This window comes from Thamnophis sirtalis, unplaced genomic scaffold (genome assembly GCF_051295495.1).
Source record: "Thamnophis sirtalis isolate CommonGarterSnake01/CBP01778 unplaced genomic scaffold, rThaSir2_p1.2 scaffold_13, whole genome shotgun sequence".
Taxonomy (NCBI): Eukaryota; Metazoa; Chordata; class Lepidosauria; order Squamata; family Natricidae; genus Thamnophis; species Thamnophis sirtalis.
This window is the reverse complement of record NW_028261393.1, coordinates 27,815,139-27,835,806: the sequence shown is the minus strand read 5'-3', so window position 1 is coordinate 27,835,806 and position 20,668 is coordinate 27,815,139. Positions and strand designations below refer to the sequence as shown.

The window sequence follows — 20,668 nt, the reverse complement described above, 5'->3', positions numbered from 1 at the left end:
TATTATTACTATTATTATACAATTGTATCACAGCGGCCAGTTGTTTCGCCGGATTTAGCATTGGTGACTATTACAGCTGTGCTGTACATTAACTGGTTCGTTTCCAAGATGGATCCCGATTCAATTGTTGAAAACACTGCATTAACCATTTTCATGATAGGGGCCAAAATTTTCTTAGGCACAGTTGTTAGTGATGGTAAACGTTGCCTTTCCTCATTAAGCAGAAAATGCTCCATGATCTTATCCTTCAATTCTTTTTGTTTTTGAGTTAGTTCATCAGTTGGTTCACTGATAACTGGTTCTAGTGGTGGTGGTGTTATTTCTTCCCGGAGAGCTTCCTCTGGGAGTTCTACTATAATGTCTTTAGTTGTGTCTTGAATATCAGTTATTTCCGCTTGTGATATTGTTTTTTTGGTTTTGCAATTTGCCTGAATTTCCTCAAGTTCAACTTCACTAAACACTTTATTCCGTATAATAAATCGCTTTTGATCTGCTAGTCGTTGTTCACTAACATTTGAATCTGGATATTGTTGTTTCCATAATTCACTTTAAATAACCTCTTTTTTCTGGCTCTGAGTTGTAGTAACAGGCCATTATGGCACGGTTTTCATCTGCACTATATTTTTGTCGTTTTGTTGGCTGGTCCACTTGTAGCCCACTTGTCGACGGATGTCCAGGGACCCCAACATCCGCCGCGGCCCTTGTTAACCCGCGCGACGAACAATGCGGTATAAAATTTTTATTTGTTTCTTTCACCATATTCTATGGGTTGGCGGGGTTTTTTTATGGGGCCAGTTGCCAACCTGACCCCAACCCTCCTCCTTTCTCATCCGGGCTTGGGACCGGCAACGGCAAAGTTGTTGTTGTTGTTGTTGTTGTTGTTGTTGTTATTATTATTATTATTATTATTATTATACAATTGTATCACAGCGGCCAGTTGTTTCGCCGGATTTGGCATTGGTTACTAGTCGGGCCCCACCCAGGGGCCTAGGACGTTATAACGTATTTTCATAATATGCGTGCAGATCCAAGCAGTGCGGCTTTTTGCATTTGACTGATGGTGATTTTCTCAATTTTTAACTGTTTTAAATGTAATTCCAGTGCTTTTGGAATAGCACCCAGTGTGCCAATTACCACTGCTGGTTTATGCCATAGTTGTTGAATTTCAATTTTTAAGTCCTGGTATTTTGCAATTTTTTCATGTTCCTTCTCAGCGACCTTGCTATCACCTGGTATTGCGATGTCTATGATTGTGACCTTATTTTTCTCAACCAGTGTGATGTCTGGTGTATTATGCGCCAGTATTTTGTTTGTTTGTATGCGAAAATCCCACAAGATCTTGACCATCTGATTTTCGGTGACTTTTTCAGGCTGATGTTCCCACCAGTTTGTTGCTGTTTTAATATTATAATTTTTGCACAAATTCCAATGGATCATTTGTGCTACTGAATTGTGCCGCAATTTGTAATCAGTCTGCGCGACTTTTTTACAGCAGCTGAGTATGTGATCAACAGTTTCATCAGCTTCTTTGCAAAGTCTGCATTTGGCATCATAATAGGAATTTTCGATTTTGGCCTTAATGGCATTTGTGTGGATAGCTTGTTCTTGCGTAGCCAGGATTAGTGACTCTGTTTCTTTCTTTAATGTACCTGTTGTTAACCATAACCAAGTTTGTTCACTGTCCACTTTATCTTTTATTTTTTCCAGAAATTGGCCATGCAGTGCTTTGTTCTGCCAACTCTCCATTCTTGATTTTATCACATCTTTTCTGTATTCTTGCTTCGTCTGCTGGGCCTTGAGTAGATTTTTGTTCTTTACTTCGATTAATAGATGTTCTTGACTTTCTTTTAAATAATCAGCCAGTGCATGTTTTTCTTCTTCAACTGTTTGCTTCACTTGTAATAATCCTCTGCCACCTGATTTTCGGGGCAGATATAGTCTAACAGTATCACCACGTGGATGTAAACTGTAGTGCATTGTCATTAGTTTCCTGGTTTTTCGGTCCAAAATGTCCAAATCAGCTTGTGTCCAGTTAACTATACCAGCTGTGTATCTTATAACTGGTATTGCCCAGGTATTTATGGCCTTGATTGTATTTCCACCATTCAATTTAGATTTCAAAATTTTCCTAACTCTGTTAGTGTACTCTTGCCTGACAATAGTTTTTACTTCTCCATGCTTGATGTTATCCAACTGCAGAATGCCTAAGTATTTGTAGGCTTCATTTTCGTTGCATTTAATTAGTTGGCCATTGGGCATTTCAATTCCCTCACATGCAGTGATTTTATCCCTTTTTATGGATACAGTGGCACATTTTTCCATGCCAAACTGCATTGAAATATCAGTGCTGAATACTCGGACTGTGTTTGTCAATGATTGGATTTCTATTTCTGACTTTCCATAGAGTTTCAAATCATCCATATATAGTAAATGCGAATTTTTTTCAGCTTCTTTGGCTGTTTGGTAGCCTAATTTCATTTTTTTTAAGATTACTGATAGTGGGATCATGGCGATGAAGAAGAGAAGAGATGAATGTGAATCACCCTGGAAAACTCCTCGCTTGATATTAACCATTCTGTAGATCTCATTCCCTACTGCCAACTCAGTTCTCCATTGTTTCATCGCCTTTTCAGTAAAGGATGTAATATTTTTGCTAATGCCAGTTGTTTCTAAGCATTTTATGATCCAACTATGTGGCAGTGAGTCAAATGCCTTTTTGGAATCTATCCAGACCATATTCAAGTTCGTTTTTCTGTTCTTACAATTTTCTAATATCATTTTATCAATTAAGAGCTGATCTTTTGTGCCCCTGCTCCTTTTTTGTTGCCTTTTTGTTCTACTGGTAAGATGTTATTTTTTCCCCAAATAATCCATAATGTTATCTGCAATAATGCCTGTGAGTAATTTGAAGGTTGTTGGCAAGCATGTTATTGGTCTGTAGTTTTCAGGTATTGTTCCTTTAATTGCATCCTTCTGAATCAAGTATGTTTTTCCTGTTGTCAACCATTCGTCAATTTGACCATTTTGTAAAATTTCATTCAGTTGCCTGGCCAATATTGCATGTAAACCGGTCAGATATTTGAGCCAGAAACCATGCAATTGGTCATTTCCAGGTGATGTCCAATTCTTTATTTTTTTTTACTCGATTTTTGACCATCTCAGTTGTTATTTCTAACACTTTCATTTGCTTGTTGCCAATGCTTTTCTCAAAGTCATGTATCCACTTTGCTTCCTTGTTGTAGTCCTTTGCATTTTCCCACAATTCTTTCCAGAATTCAACTGTGGCCTGCTTTTCTGGTTTTTTATTCATTTTTTTCACCATGTTATATGGGTTGGCGGGTTTTTTTCATGGGGTCAGGTTGCCAACCTGATCCCAACCCTCCTCCTTTTTCATCCGGGCTTGGGACCGGCAACGCCGGAGTTATTGAGCATTTTTCAGTCATTTCTGCCCTCCCCCGGAGCACTCTAAAAGCCTCCTAAAGGCTATGCATGCCCATTTTGGTAAAGGGGGCGTGGTTTTGGGAGGCAAAAAATGCTGTATTCAGTGTATAAGACCCACCCAGATTTTCAGCCTCTTTTTTGAGGGAAAAAGGTGCATTTTATACTCCAAAAAATACAGTATTATTATCCCATCTTTATTTTTTGTATATCTTTATATGTAATCCTTCTTCCTCCTAATTTCCCCATAACAATGACCCTGTAAAGAGGGTTGGATTGAGAGAGAGTCACTGGCCCAAAGTCACCCAGATGGCTTTCATGCCTAAGGCAGGGCTAGAACTCAGTTTCCTAGTGATTGGCCAAAAGTCACTCAGCCAGCTTTCACACCTAAGCAGGACTAGAACTCACTGTCTTCTGTTGATTGGCCTAAAGTTACCCAGCTGTCATTGTCTTAATTGTCTGCTATTTAAAAATTACAAAAGTAATTTTACATAATTTAAATAATTTGTTTGATGAAGTAAGATTTTCAGTATATACCAACTTTGCTGCTGAACTTTTAATTTAGTTTCTATCAAACTTTTTGTGGCAGGAAGTGACTGCTGAAAAACAGCGGCTGTGTTGGTATCACAATGTTAACCAGATCAGTTGCAAACCTGGAGGCTACATTTGCAGAAAATGCTATGCTTGGTTAGGTTCAATGTCAGCTAGCTTCTTTATGGCTTGTGTGAATCCAACTCCTTTGATTATTGCACATTACAAGACATTGTGCAGATTCAGGAAATGATTTAATTTCATACCCAAGTGAAGCATGTTGTATGAACACAGCATTTGGGTTCAGAGAGACATGAAGGGCTCAAGGCTTGTGTCATCTGAATAGAGGCATCCTCGTGTTTGTGTGCTGAAAAAGCTAAGATGGCAGTCACAACCACACAACTGAAGTCCTACTCTGTTTTTACATGAAGAAAAATGCATGGCTTCAGTTGAGTGGTCTTGGCCATCTTCATGGTTTACCTGACCCCCCTTTCCCCACAAACAGGCCTGCTGCTAGACCAAAAGGGTGGAGAGGCTGTTTTGATGACCAGAAAACCCTTCAACTCTTGACTTATGTCCAGCAATGGGAAATTCAGGCTTATCCCTGGGCCCATATCTTTCCTCTCTCCCTCCGCAGGCTACTATAATGGCCATACAAAAGTTGCCATCAAGCGTTTGAAAGAAGGCGGCATGTCACCTGAAGCCTTCCTGGCTGAAGCCAACCTGATGAAGAAACTGCGCCATGTACGCCTGGTGAGGCTCTATGCAGTGGTAACTCAAAGGCCCATGTTCATCATTACAGAGTATATGGAAAAAGGTGAGCTTCTGCTAATGTTTCCTCCCACTTCACGTGGATGAAGTTTGGTTGTGACATGGAAGTGGGAAATTTTGCAGGTTCATTCTGATTCTATTAGGTATTGCGTTCAAATTGTGCTTTCCATATTTTTCTAGGGAAAGTCTCCCCCCCTCCCCTCCCCTCTCCCCTCTCCTCTCTCTCCTCCCCTCTTCTCTCCCCTCTCCCTCCCCTTTCTCCTCACCCCTTTCCTCTCTCCTCCCCTCCCCTTCCCCCTTTCCTCTCCTCTCTCCTCCACTCCCTCCCTTCTCTCCCCTCCACCTTCTTCCCCTCTCCCTCCTCTCCACTCTCCTCTCCCTCCCCCCTTTACCCTCCCCTCTCACCTCCTCTCCTTTCCCTTCTCCTCCCCTCTCCACTCCCTTCTCCTCTCCTTCCCCTCTCCTCTCCCCTCCTTCTCCTCTTCTCTCCCTCTCCCTTCCCCTCTCTCCTCACCCCTTTCCTCTCCCCTCCCCTCTCTCCCCTCTCTCCTCCTCTCTTCTCTCCCCTCCCCCTTCCCCTTTCTCCTCACCCCTTTCCTCCCCTCCCCCTCCCCCTTTCCTTCCACCCTTTCCTCTCCTCTCCCCTCCCTCCCTTCTCTCCCCTCTCCCCTCCACCTTTCTTCCCCTCTCTCTCCACTCTCCTCTCCCCTCCCCCACCTTTACCCTCCCCTCTCCCCTCCCCTCCTTTCCCTCTTCTCTCCCTCTCCCTTCCCCTCTCTCCTCACCCCTTTCCTCTTCCCTCCCGTCCCTCCCCTCTCATCTCTCTCCTCCCTTCTCTCCCCTCTCCCTCCCCCTCTCCCCTCCCCCTTTCTCTCTCCCCTCCCTCCCCCTTTCCTTTACCCTCCCTCTTTCCTCTCCCCTCCCTCCCTTCTCTTCCCTCTCCTCTCTCCCCTCCTCCTTTCTTCCACTCTCCCTCCCCTCTTCTCACTCCTCTCTCCTCTCTCCTCCCCCCTCCCCCCTTTACCCATCCCTTCTCTCCTTTCCCTTTCCCTTCCCCTCCCCTCTTCCCTCCTCCTCTCCTCCCCTCTCCTCTCCCCTCTCCCCTCCTTCCCCTCTTCTCTCCCTCTCCCTTCCCCTCTCTCCTCACCCTCTTCCCTCCCCTATCCCTCCCCTCTCCTCTCTCTCCTCTCTCCTCCCCTCCTCTCCCCTCCCCCTTTCTTCCCCTCTCCCTCCCCTCTCCTCTCTCCCCTCTCCCCTCCCCCTTTATCCTCTCCCCTCCTCTCCTTTCCCCTCCCCTCCCCAGTAGTAGTGGTATGGCGGCCTGGGTCACTGCAACCGGCAGTGACCCAGGCCTGCCACACCCCAGAACCGGTTCCCCAGTCTCTTTTACCATTGCTGACATGTTTCTACACATGTGCAAAATAGTTTTCAGTCAACTGTGCATGTGCAGCAATGTGTGGTGCACATGTGTGGGAGCGAAGCAAGCAGCACATGCGCAAAACGCCCTCTTAGCAAACTGGTAGTAAAACGGTTTGGAGGAACCCACCATTGTTCCTAGGGATCACTTGACTGTGTACCAATGGTAAAACAGGGATGGCTTTGGACGACTTGAGGAAACCACAGCTAACACAGAGCAATCAAGAATGATGTTACGTTTCCTCAGCTGTGGGTTGGGGACAAGATGAAGGCATTCTGGGGACTTGGCCAAAAAAAGCAGTTGGGGGGGGGAGATGTTGCTAGTTATGAACATTTAAACTCTAATTAGATGCAAGTGGAGAAGGTTCTAGAATTCCCATTCTGCCCCCATTTTTAATAACATAAAAATAATCTGCTCCATGATGAAACATGGAAATTCCATGGAACTGTTTCTTAGGCATTTTACAAAGATTCATTCAAATCTAGTATCTGCTTAATTATCTTTGATAAAATGGCAGTATTGTGATATTTTTCTCCAAGTTAAATGCATAGATATATCTGTCCTCTTTTTCTTGGCTTACTTTGAGGATTGTATGAAGCACCAGCATCTTTGAATGTTTGGTTACATCTTCAGCTATGAATTTTAGAAGCCAGTGTGTCAGATCTGTTGGAGGGAAGGGCTCTCCTTTTGTGTATGTCAATTCCTAGATAACTTTTAGTATATACACTAGAAATAAAGTACAGTAGAGAATATTTCATTTTTACTTTCAGTTTCAGGAAACTCCTGTCTCCTCTCCAAAGTTCACCCAAATTGGGGCCCTATCAAAATTTGGCCCAGTTTGATGGTAGAAGAATTGCAATCTTGACTGATCTTGGAAAACTAATCAGGATTGGCCTAATTAGGAGTTGGCTGGGAGATAGCTAGGAAATCCTAGGACTGTAAGCTAGATGGGAAGTTGAACTAAAGCCATAGAAGATAAGACAATGGGAAACTATTTCTGTAACATTTCCAAGAAAAAGACATGGATATTTCCATGAAATTCTCAGTAACTGGGCTTGACATGACCTTAAACAAAAGGGATCAAGGGATCATTGCCAAATATTTGTCTTCTCCCAGATAAACAGAATAGAACACTGCAGAGAATTTTTTTTTATACTGTCACCTACTAGTATAGGTAATTCTCGACAATTGAGCCCAAAATTTGAATTGCTAAGCAAGATAGTTTAGAGTGATTTTTGCCTGGTTTTAGAACCTTTCTTGCCACAGTTAAGTGAATTGCTGCAGTTTTTAAGAGAATTATGCGGTTATTAAATAAATCTGGTGTTCTCACTGACTTTGCTTATATGCATAATGCTTAAATTGTAGAAAGTAGGGAAAAGCATTAGGCCACTCAGGTATGAACTAAATGATATCCCTGATGAATACACAGTAGGGGCAGGGGTGGGTTGCTACCGGCGTTGCTGCCGGTTTGGTGCATGTGCAATTCTATTGTCTATTGTAATTTTGAATGGTCACTAAATGAACTGTTGTAAATCAAGGACTACCTGTAGTCTATTATTCCCCCTGTTCTTTCACAACCAACCAAGCTATTCTGCACAGTTCCCTTTGCTCTAGATAGTCAGGCATGGAAGAGACCTTGCAGGATTTGGCACGAGGCAATGGAGAAAAGGAAGGAAATGAAAGGGTCTTGCAATTTAGCTATCTACAAAAGGAACAAAGCCTGCCAGGATACAAAAATAGCTGGGGGATCTGGGAGGGGTTTCCTGCAAGCTATTCCCTCCATCTTCAGAAGGCTGCAGCAAGGCTAGGCTCTCTCCAGCCCTGAATTAGGCATCAGGCAGAATAACAGCATGCTTAAGGGAAGGGGAGCATCACAGAGTACCACCTCTCTAGCTGTCCTGCTGTTAACTCTCTCCTGGCCACAGTTAGCATTCAGCATCCATAGAGTCTTAATGTCTTTGTCAGTTAAGCCATGAAATAGCCAAAGGACACCACTGCTTAAGGTACCAGTTGGCCTTCATCCAACTCTGGACTCTTCTATGAATTAAACTAGAGTGGGGCTCTTGTATTTGAACTTTAAAGTCCACCAATGGTAGTCCCTTCCCTGTTGTACCCCAAAGCCAAAGGGTCAGAGGTTCTGCATGTTTGACACTGAACCTGCAACCCAGAGATGGATATACAGAACGGTAGGCAGAATCCACATCCTCTCTGTACAGGCAGCATTGAAAGGACAAATCTTTTCCAAAATCCTCTGGGCATGAGGCAGATGATAACTGGGGCAGCACAACCCATATTATCTTCCCTGTTAACCCTGAAATGCACACATCCAAACTGCAGGAGGGCAGATGTGTGAACAGATTCTTTGGCTACCAATACACTTGTGGTAGTGCTCCGGTTGTTACTGAGTTAGAATAGAATAACAGAGTTGGAAGGGACCTTGAAGATCTTCTAGTCCAACCCCCTGCCTAGGCAGGAAACCTTGCACCACTTCAGACATATGGATATTCAACATCTTCTTAAAAGTGTCCAGTGTTGGAGCATTCACAAATATGGATATCCAACATCTTCTTAAAAACGTCCAGTGTTGGAGCATTCGCAAATTCTGGAGGCAAGTTGTTCCACTGGTTAATTGTTATCACTGTCAGGAAATTTCTCCTTAATTCTAGATTGTTTCTCTCCTTGCTTCTTGTCCTACCCTCAGGTGCTTTGGAGAATAGCTTAACTCCCTCTTCTTTGTGGCAGCCCCTGAGATATCGGAACACTGCTATCAAGTCTCCCCTAGTTCTTCTTTTCATTAAACTAGACTTACCCAGTTCCTGCAACCGTTCTTCATATGTTTTAGCCTCCAGTCCCCTAATCGTCCTTGTAGCCCTTCTTTGCACTCTTTCTAGAGTCTCCACATCTTTTCTACCTCATGGCGACCAAAACTGGACGCCGTATTCCAAGTGTGGCCTTACCAAGGCCTTATAAAGTGGTATTAACATTTCACGTGATCTTGATTCTATCCCTCTGGAATGAGCTGCCCCCAGAGCTTCGTATAATTTTCAACCTCCGGTTCTTCCGACGCACCCTAAAAAATTGGCTTTTCCAACAAGCCAGCCTGGCCTGAACAAAACAAAATAAATTATTGATTATTGTTAATTTTAATTGATTTTTAAAAATGTTATTGTGAATCTTAATTGAGTTTGTTTTTTGGATATTCTATCTATTTTTTTCAAACTTTTGTAATATGTGTTTTTTTAATGTTGTACGCGTCCCTGAGTCCTTGGGAGAAGGGCGGCATATAAATACAATAAATCAAACCAAACCAAACCAAACCAAACCAAACCAAACCAAACCAAACCAAACCAAACCAAACCTCTGTTTATGCAGCCTAGAACTGTGTTGGCGTTTTTGGCAGCTTCTGCCCATTGCTGGCTCCTATTTAAATGCTTGTCCATTAGGACTCCAAGATCCCTCTCACAGATACTACTATTGAGCAAGGTACCACCTATATGGTACCTGTGCATTTTGTTTTTCTTGCCTAAATGTAGAACCTTACTGTAGAACCTTAGTTCTACAGGTTAGTATATTTCAGTTCAACTTTCTGTTCCTGAAAGTGCATTGGGCCAAACCTTCATCAATGCATAGCATAGTTTTTCTTTTCTTAAAGAATTTTCCTTTCCATAGGAGAAACAATCCGTCAGCTTGGCACTTGGACTTTCTGTGGTCAGTTTCACCACCTGCTTATTTTATCCCATTTAGTCAATTCCCTCCCTCCCTCCCAATCATATCCCCAAGCTCATAGAAAGCTCCCACATTTGATTTGCCAGTGGGATCCTTGCCCTATGTAGGTAGTCCTTATTTAGCAACTTTTCACAGTTATGATGGTGATGAAAAAGTTACTTTACAACAATTTACAACCTTCACAAGCCTGTAAAGCAAAGGACATCTGAAATCAGATCATAAGCACAGTTAAAGTTTCACTTAGTGACCATTTTGCTTAACCACTAAGTTGCTGGTTCAAATTATGGTTGCTAAACAAGGACTATTTGTAGCCTAGAGTGCAAAAGTGATAGCGATTAGTGTCCAACAAATCTGTTGTGAAAAAGAGTGCAAAAAAAAAGTCTGCAGAGGGGAGGGGGTCAAGAAAGTCAAGATGGCAGCCACAGTTTTATGATAGAAGCACCAAATCTTTATGTGAGTTGCAAAAACGTTTAAAAAGGGACAAGGTTTTCACTGTGCAGCTGCAGAATTTCTTTTGACTTTTTAAATCACATCTGCACATGCCAATAAATGATAGTAGTAATTGTTGCAGCATATGCTATGAGTAAATCAGCTTTTACAGTGATAGAATAAAATGCCCATATCTTGAAACTGGCCATCTGGGATGCCCACAGACATAACCAAGCATTGAGACTAACATAAGAAGGCTGGATATTCTGACTCTCAGCAGCCATGTGCAGCAAATGAGCCGTTATGAAAAACTGTACTCTGCCTGCTATTTGACCCTACAGTGTTCAACCTTGTGGAATTTGGAATTCTTGTTGATTTATCACCCTGATAAGCTAGATGATATACTAGATGATTTCCATCTCTCGGTTTGGGCCGCCAGGGTTTTAAATACATCAGTGAGAACGATTTCACACTCCACTCAGCTCCAGAGCAAGCAATTGGATGGGGCTGGGTGGCAAAATATTTTAGCTGTTATCTGTCCAAGGACCATTTGCTTTTCTGCTGCTGCTGCACTTTCTTTCTGGAGTTTGAAAAGAAAACCAGAGATTTTCATTCTGGTTTACGGCATCTGGAACATGGTCACATTTTTTTCCTGTGAGATATTGCTGTCCCAGCAGAAGAAATTGGCCTTGACTCATTACTGAGAAGGCTGGAGGAGGGGAAACACATGTGCATGTGCATACACATATCCAAATGAAGGGGCTATTTTGGTCTTTTCCTAGGATGGCAGAATACATAAAAGGAAATAAAAGAAGAATTTTTACCCCAAAAATGTCGCTTCTAAATCTGAGATGCAAATTTCTTCATGATCATTAGGTAGCAGCAGAGGGATACTTTATGGCTCACTCCATTGGCCATCCTGAATTTTGCAACCTAGTTCTAGTTCAGCTACAGTTTGATTATCTCTGAGAGGAATTTTGTAGAAATAATGGAGCTATACCTTCTCTAGACCTTACCTGCCACTTGCAGAGAAATAATGCTTCAAGGATATGTTTTTTTAAAAAAAATATAACCTTATAAGCCATCTTTCCCCAGTAGATTTCCACAGATGTGTTGGCTTGGCATTATGGGAACTGTTGTTATTACATTTGGGGAACATCTTATAGTATAGAGGTAATTTGGCATATAGCATAATTCATCTCCATATGACGAAAAAAAATTAATGGGTGATAGACAAAATCATTTCACTGTAGCAAAATGAAGAAATGACCTTCTACCCCACTTCTGGAATTGATGTCCCCACTCTATTGGGAATAACAATAGTAATAGCACTTAAGACTTACAGTATATACACCACTTCACTGTGCTTTATAGGTCACTCTAAGCAGTTTATAGAGTCAGCGTATTGCCCCCAACAATCTGGGTCCTGAGACGTGGCTTGAAAATATAAGACATTTTCAAGCCATGTCTTTTGGAACAGAAGCAACTATATCAAATTCAGCAATGTAATTCATAAAAGCAGAATCTTGGAATTTAGCACTCCATCCTGCAGTATTCCATGAGAGAATGATTAGGGGTTTAAGCATGAGTGGGTTCCTGCCAATTCTAACCTCTTCTGTTCCAACAAATCTACAGTGCCATTTAGAACCGGTTCCAGCTCCCTCCCCCCGCCTGTCTGCACATCATGAAGATGAAGAGCAAGAGGAGGAATTCTAGGAGTTGAAGTCCACAAATCTTAAAGCTGTCAAGTTTGAACACCCTTGGGGTTTTTTTCTAAAGGGTTAGGGGTGCAAGGGTTTTGTAACTTGACAGCTTTAAGACTTGCACACTTCAATGCCAGAGTTTCTGAGCCAACATTTTGGTTGCAAGAGCGTTGTTAAGTGAGTTTCACCACATTTTACAAGTTGGCCACGCCCACCCAGTCAGATGGCTGGTAAGCCACTCCCACCCCGTCAGATGGCTGGTAAGCCACTCCCACCCCGTCAGATGGCTGGTAAGCCACTCCCACAAAGCAGGCCATACCTACAGAAGAGGTTCTAAAAAAAATTGAAACCCACCACTGGGTTTAAGGGTATCCAAATGTCAATCTGAGTTCCCAGCAGTAGCCCTTCTGAAGAACATTGGGAGTATAGGTCGTGTTGTGCTGTTGGTTGCTAAGGTCAACTACAGAAGAGGCAAGTAAATGCTGAGAATCGGAGACGGGAACATCGGTGTCAAAGAAGATAGCCCCGGAGATGGCCTGGGACCTGACGCCAGGCTTTTGGCTCAGCCAAGTACTGGAATGAAGGTTCATCACTTTTAACAATTTGATCTTCAGCATCCCCATCTATCCCCCATAAGGAATTTGCAAACAATTTTTGGGGTAATGCAATTGAGAAACCATTCTGTAGGTAAATGTTGGAAGCACATCTAAATTCAAAGAAAGCATAGAGTGAACTTTTCTTTTGGGGAGTGGGTCTTGGGTACTGTAGGAAGTTAAAACCCAGCCCTCTACTAGAAGAATGAAATATCCTGAGAAATATTGAAAAGGCTGAATATTATATTCCCCTGATAGGAAATGGAGAAACATGTTTTTAAGTAGGAAACAGACTCACTCTTAATAGCCCCCACCTTTGTCATTGGGCATTAAAAGGCCTGAGCCAGTCTATTCTACATAACAAAGATCTCCCCCTTCAGCCCCAGGGTAATGGGATTAAGGCATGATAGTATTAGCCCTTTACCCATCACACCACAGGGCACCTGGGAAGAAGTGATGCTGAACCAAACCTGGACTCAAGACAGCCTAGAGAGTTGCCCCTACATGGCCCCATGGGACTCTGACAACCAATCAGAATACAAGATCAAGATCAAAGGCCAGAAAGGGGATAAAACCAGGGACTTTCAGTGTCTCTTTTTCTTCTTCACCCAACATCTGGAAGCATGTGATCCGCCTTTTCTGTTCAGGAGCTCAAGCCATGTGATCCTGTCCACCATTAAACTATCTTTCCAAGCAGGCTCCCTGTTTCCAGTGACTTTTCCCCCCACTTGGAACTGAACCCAGAAGGACAGGTCTTCCAACAGTACTTAGAATTCTCTAATTGTTGCAGCAATTTTAAGAGAAAAAGAAATCTAAGGAGAATTTCTTCAACATAGAACAGCATGGTTGAAAGAGTCTGAAACACTCACATCTTAGAAAAGAAGGAAGGAAGGAAGGAAGGAAGGAAGGAAGGAAGGAAGGAAGGAAGGAAGGAAGGAAGGAAGGGGGGGTCAACCTTGAGAATTCGGGAAATTGAAGTCCAGAAGTCTTAAAATTGCCAGGCTTAGATACCCCTTGTCTAGAATACAGAAAAGGCCCTTCAAATTTATGTTCTAAATGTGAATAACGCAAGGGAACATTTTATCATCTTTGGTGGAGATGTAAAGAACATTTTAGATAAAGCTATATATACCAATTCCAAGGATTTTAAAGATTAATATACAATTAAAGTTGGAGAGTTTTCTTTTAGGAATGATGGATATGATATGTATGAAAGGAAAAGATTTGACACAACCCACAATGGAGGAATGGTTAATGAAGATGATGAAGCTTGCAAAGTTGGCTAAATTGACTTCATTGATTAGAGGAAAAACATCTACATTTATGGCTGACAAGAAATTCCTTATAGACTTTTTTTGGGAAACAAAAAAACAAACTTACAAGTTACGATTTTGATTATTAGAAAAAAAGATAATAGAAACATACTAATCTTGTATTTCTGTACTTATAACTGTGAAGAGGCACTGAGCATATTCTGACTGATTTTTCCCCTTCTTCCTTTTAGGCAATCTGGTAGATTTTCTCAAAACTGCGGAAGGCGCTAAATTAACAATTTATAAGCTGCTAGACATGTCAGCACAGGTATGAACAAAATAATATAATGGGGTGAGAAGCAGTCAGAATGGCTGAGGAAGAGCAAACAGTAGAAATCTTTTATTGTGGGGGGATTGTTAATGGGTAAAAAAAACTTATTTTTTGGGATGAAAAGAAATGGAAGAAACAGTTTCTACTGAACCTGGGAATTTAGTTGGCTGTAGCTTGAATGTCTCCAGAACAACACTCACAAGATCCTTAAAAAGAGATCTAATGTAGAAAAAAGGAGAAATGTTTTGACAGTCAGAACAAATAATAAATGGAGCAGCTTGCTTACAGAACCTGGGATGCTTAATCACTGGAGGTTTCTAAGAAGAGATTGGACAGCTATTTGACTGGGATGGTATGAGGCCCCTGCCTTGAGCAGGAGATTGGGCTAGAAGCAGTGATGTGCGGTGAAGTTTATGGCTGGTGAGGCAAAAAGAAAGAAAGCGGCTCCCCCCCCCCCCCCCGCAGCAGCTATGTCCGAAATAGAGGCGTCCCATGCCCCACAGCTATGTCCGACCCAGCTGCGGGGCGTGCCTGATCCGGACCCTCACCACCCTTCCGGCTTTCCGCAAAGCCACTAAGACCTGGTTGTTCCGGCAGGCCTGGGGCTGATGAATTTCCAGCCCCACTTGAATGTCGCGACTGTTGTTGTATTTTAATCTGTTTGTCTTTATTTTCCTATTTGTATCCCCTTCCCTCCTTGGTTGTTAGCCGCCCTGAGTCTCTCGGGAATAGGGCAGCATACAAATTGAATAAACTACAACTACAACTACAACTAGCTGCGGGGCGTGGGGCGCCTCTATGTTAGACAGAAGCAGTGGGGCGCTTTCTTTCGGCTTTTGCCCGCCCTGCAGGGCAAACACTTCCACCTTGCAGGCGCCGGAGCTGCAGGCCACCAGGAGTACGTCCCATCCTCAGCAGAAGAGTGCCGGTTCCTGCCCAGGCTGGAGCGAGAGCCGAAGAGGCAAAAAACGAAGAGGGTGGGGGGTGTTCCAAGAAGCCCCCTCCCCTTTTTGCACTCCGCAAGCCAGGCCCGCAGTGGCAAGAGGCTCAGCTCCGCTTCTATCAACACCCCCCCCCCCCCGCTCCAGAGAAGCCAGCCGCAGGCGAGTCCCTGCAGTCCCGGTTCCATCTCCAAGCAGCCCTGGGAGGAAACGGGACAGACCCGCTTCCCTCCCCGGACTTTCCGGGAGCGGAGGACCCACATTCTGCTCTCCCTTCCAAGCCCCCAGTGGCCAACCTCAGCTCCGGCCACTTTCTCCCAGAGCTCCGGCAGGCCCACCGAGGAGGAGCCTGGATGAGGCTGGAGCAAGAGCCGCGGAGGCGAAAAGCTGGCCATTTGGGGCTTGGAAGGGGGAGCGGAATGTGAGTCCTCCGCTCCCGGAAAGTCTGGGGAGGGAAGCGGGGCTGGCCCGTTTCCTCCCGGGGCTGCTTGGAGACAGATCCAGGGCTGCGGAGACTCGCCCGCAGCCGGCTTCTCTGAAGCGGAGAGGGGGGGGATAGAAGCGGAGCTGAGCCTCTTGCCACTGCGGGCCTGGCTTGTGGAGTGCAAAAAGGGGAGGGGGCCTCTTGGAACACCCCACCCCATCCCTCTTCGCCTTTTGCCTCCGCGGCTCTCGCTCCAGCCTCGTCTGGGCTCCTCATTTGAAGAAGTCAGCTTCTTTTTACCACTTTAAATATTCTTCAGGGAACTATTTCTGTTTCAACTGGTGAACCAAATAATACATACATGTTGCAGTGAATTTTGGAAAGTGTTCAAGAATAACTATAATTTTCTATAGGAAACTGACCATTTCAAAATGATGTTCCATATTACTACACTTATATACTCGGTCAAACATCAAATATCACTTTAAAGCTGCATATTATTGTATTGTATTGTATTGATTTTATTTATATGCTGCCCTTTTCCCCAGAAGGGGACTCAGGGCGGCTCACAACACGACCAGGGAAGGGGGATACAAACAAGAATTTAAAACGACATAAAAAACAATGCATAATTAAAACACAACAGTCATACCAATTCGAGACGGGGGCAACAATTCTTTAGCCCCAGGCCTGTCGGAACAGCCAGGTTTTAAGGGCTTTGCAGAAGGCCTGGAGGGTGGTGAGGGTTCGAATCTCCACGGGGAGTTCGTTCCAGAGGGTCGGAGCAGCCACAGAGAAGGCTCTCCTCCGGATGGTCACCAGTCGACATTGGCCGGCGGATGGAATTCGGAGGAGGCCTAATCTGTGGGATCTAATTGGTCTAGTGGAGGTAATTGGCAGCAGGCGGTCTCTCAAGTACCCAGGTCCAATACCATGAAGGGCTTTATAAGTGACGACTAGCGCCTTGAAGCGTATCCGGAGACCAATAGGCAGCCAATGCAGCTCGCGGAGGATAGGTGTTACGTGGGTGAACCGAGGCGCACCCACGATCGCTCGCGCGGCTGCATTCTGGACAAGCTGAAGTCGCCGAATGCTCTTCAAGGGCTGCCCCATGTAGAGCACGTTGCAGTAGTCCAGTCTAGAGGTCACAAGGGCACGAGTGACTATTGTGAGAGCCTCCCGGTTCAGGTAGGGACACAACTGGTGCACCAGGCGAACCTGTGCAAATGTCCCCCTGGTCACAGCCGACAAGTGGTGTTCAAAAGTCAGCTGTGGGTCCAGGAGGACTCCCAAATTGCGGACCCTGTCTGAGGGGCGTACTGTTTGACCCCCCCAGCCTGAGAGATGGAACACTTGGCCAATTAGTAGGAGGGAAGCACACCAGCTACTCGGTCTTATCGGGTTTGAGTACAAGCTTGTTGACCCCCATCCAGTCCCTAACAGCCTCGAGGCCCTGGCCCATCACGTCAACCACTTCATTGAGTTGGCACGGGGCGGACAGATACAGCTGCGTATCGTCCGCATACTGATGGTATTTTATCCCGTGCCGTCGAATGATCTCACCCAGCGGCTTCATGTAGATATTAAACAGGAGGGGGGACAGGACCGATCCCTGCGGCACCCCATAATTCAGGGGCCTAGGGGTCGACCTCTGCCCTCCGACCAACACCGACTGCGACCTGTCTGAGAGGTAAGAGGAGAACCACCGTAGGACAGTGCCTCCCACCCCCACCTCCCGCAGTCGTCGCAGAAGGATACCATGGTCGATGGTATCGAAAGCCGCTGAGAGGTCAAGGAGCACTAGGACGGAGGCATAACCTCCATCCCTGGCTCTCCAGAGGTCATCGATCAATGCGACCAAAGCAGTTTATAGGGGATGGATGATTGGAATTTTGAATTCCTCCCCCCTGCCCCCTCCCTCGGACCCACCTTTTCCAGCTGTGTCAGAGGATCATTTCAACTCTCCTCTTGTCTGTCATGATGAAAATGTAAAAAAAAAAAAAACACTTAGGCAAACTTAGGCAAGACCTGCTGCTCCCAGACCAGAAGGCAGAGAACCACGTGCCTCCTTTGCATAAGGAATTTTTCACCTTTTAACCCTTGCTTAACTCTGAGCAAGGGTTAAAAGGCGAAAAATTCCTTATGCAAAGGAGGCCCGTAGTTCTCTCACCTTCCCCTGCAGTTAGCACTAAGCAGAGTCATTCTCGCAGCAACTACCTTAGCCTTTTTCCTTTTAATTTCCTTTTCTTTTCCTCATGACACTGGTGAGGCCCCGCCTCCCCTGCCTGCACGTCCCTGACTAGAAGACCCCTGAAGAGTATCTAACCTTATGATTCTGTGTTCTATGGCAGAGGTCCCCAAACTTGGCAACTTTAAGACTTGTGGACTTCAACTCCCAGAATTCTCCAGCCAGCTAGCAGGCTGTCTATCTTGGCTCAGGTGCTTTCATTCTGAGGATACTTAGAAAGTGATTTCTGTTTAATTAGTCTAGTCTAGTTTAGTCTTCATTGTCATTGTACAAAATAAATACAATGAAATTGGTTTTAGTCTCACTGGTCCAATCACATGACAACAAATACAAACAACATATATAGTATAAGGAATAATCCCAATGCAAGTAATTAGGGGAATAGAAAAAGAAAGAAAAAGATACGTTTCCACGTTTGTGTGTGGAGTGATTGTGGTTGTGTTTAAGAGCCTGACAGCCCAAGGATAGAAACTATCTTTAAACCTATTCGTTCGATTGACTATGCTTTGATGTCTTCTGCCCAATGGTAGAAGCGCGAAGAGACACTGACCAGGGTGTGAATCATTTCTGAGTATCTTCCTTACTCTTCTAAAGCAGCGAGACCTGGTGATGTCATCCAGTGGTGTTAGAGGGCAACCAGTGGTTACCTGTGCCAAATTTATCACTCTCTGTAGTGCCTTCCTGTCCATAGCAGTTAAACCAGCGTACCATACTGTCATGCAGTATGTGAGGACATTTTCTATCATGTGTAGAAATAGGTTTTCTTCTTCATAAACCCATGAAAAGAGCAGGAATAGGACATTCACTGATTTGGGGCAGCTATTTGGGAGCAAGGGAGGAGGATCCAGAGGACTGTAAAATAAATAAATAAGTAAATAAAGGCTAAGAGGTTTTTTCAGTCTGATTTATAGCAGGATGGTTGTGAGGATACAAGGAAAAGTAAGGCAGTTACACTTGACCTGGTTGCTTGGGAGGAAAGCTGGGGTGGAAATGCAGCACAAAAGTATGTGATGTATATCTCCCCTTTGTCCACCAAGATAGCAGAAGGAATGGCCTTCCTGGAGAAGAAAAACTACATCCATCGTGACCTGCGGGCTGCCAATATCCTGGTGTCAGAAAGCCTCAGCTGCAAGGTTGCAGATTTTGGGTTGGCCCGCCTTATGAAGGATGACGAATACACTGCTCAAGAGGGTGGGTCTCTTTTGCCTCTTTGGCCTTGCCAAGCAAGCAAAGCTTCTTCCTTCTTTTGGGGAGTGGGGGGTGGAGGACTGCAGAGGGAGTGTCAAAGGATTCAAATTGGTAGCTTCAAACACCCAATCCATTTTTACCTGTGGGGTGCATTGCATGTCAAAAGGAGGAGGGCTTTAATGGTGCAGTTTTGGTGATGGTGCACACTTTCTCAATCTTTTGTTAACTCCCTTAGAAACCCTCCTGCTAAGACTTCATTCTTCTGAACAGGCAGATGAGGGTCCACGAGTTATTCTGAAGGTGGAATTGGGCTGAAGTTGGGAGGGAAGGAGTTAGGATCTTATGCACAGGTACTAGGCACACTGATTCCAAAAGGGTTTCTCAACCTTAGCCACTGTAAACTGGGTGGACCTCAACTCCCAAAATTCTGGAGTTAAAGTCCACACAGCTTAAAGAGGCCAAGGATGAGAAACACTGGACCACAGTTGACCCTTAGGATGCAGGTGTGTGCTGCTTGCCCAAGCTTGGCCAAAGAGTCAGAATCCTTTCTCCTGATAGGAAAACTGCCGCACTGTTTTAGAGCTGCAGCTGGCTGGTTTTGAGTTAGTGCCCCAGCCTGTTTCCTGAGAAAGTTGTAGCCCACTGGCTTTGCTTTGTGCATCAGCCAGGAAAGGTAGCAAGAGAAAGCTCCCTGCAACCCCGAGATAATGAGATCTGTGATTCCGAGTGCGCTCTCTAAAGAGATCCCTGTGAGCAAATTAAGTCTTGACATCAGCAACTTTTAAGAGGTGCAGACTTCAATTCTTAGAATTTTAAAAGTATTTTAAAGGCTGTAGTGATTCTGTGGGGTTCTGGGGCATGTTATTTATTTAATTTGTATCCCGCCTTTATTATTTTTACAAATAATTCAAAACAGTGCACATATCCATTATACCTTCCGTTTCCTATTTTCCCCATAACAACCCTATTGGGTGAGGTGGGTGGCTGAGAGAGAGAGAGTAGACCTGGCCCAAAGTCAGATATATAAAGGATGACTCAAGGTCCAGGAATGGGAAAATTATCTCTAGTGTGTTGATCATCAACAAAACTCTGATTTTATAGATGAGGAACATTTTTGATGATGTGCACATCAAGGACGCATGGCATAAAATGCTGGCATTCCACAGTGTGCAGCTCCTTCTTGTGGCCGATGCAATGAAATTTACCAGTTTTTCTCCTGGGGAAAAATAGTATTTCTTTTCCAGCCTTCCAACTCTCCTGATTGGCTGGAACTCAGTTCCTGAATTCGCAAGCCATAGAGCTAAGAGAATTCTGGGGATCGAAGTCCAGAGGGAAACTGGTGGGTCTACTCTGCCAAGACATTATTCTTACTCTCTTAAGATTTCTTCCTTCAGGAGCAAAGTTCCCAATTAAATGGACAGCCCCAGAGGCCATCAATTATGGAACATTCACCATTAAATCAGATGTCTGGTCATTTGGGATTCTAATGACTGAAATCATCACTTATGGTCGGATCCCTTACCCAGGTCAGTAAGTAGTGATCTATTTCCATTTGTAATCTATACAAAATAAGTTTGCCTTTGTCTAAGGCAGGGTTTCTTGTCTTAGACAAGATTTGGGGATTTCTTAATCACGTTTCCATCATTAGGGATTTCTTCAGCTTTCCAGTTTTGCG

At 44.3% G+C, this 20,668-nt stretch overlaps 1 protein-coding gene across 1 annotated transcript in view; it reads left to right on the top strand.

The window, feature by feature from the left end:
* LCK (LCK proto-oncogene, Src family tyrosine kinase) overlaps positions 1 to 20,668 on the top strand; it is a 47,204-nt gene that overhangs the window by 24,441 nt on the left and 2,095 nt on the right. The window contains exons 9-12 of the mRNA XM_087727122.1: positions 4,607 to 4,786; positions 14,113 to 14,189; positions 18,843 to 18,996; positions 20,388 to 20,519. Of these exons, the coding sequence (XP_087583248.1) occupies positions 4,607 to 4,786; positions 14,113 to 14,189; positions 18,843 to 18,996; positions 20,388 to 20,519 (543 nt within the window). The remainder of the gene's footprint in view (positions 1 to 4,606; positions 4,787 to 14,112; positions 14,190 to 18,842; positions 18,997 to 20,387; positions 20,520 to 20,668) is intronic.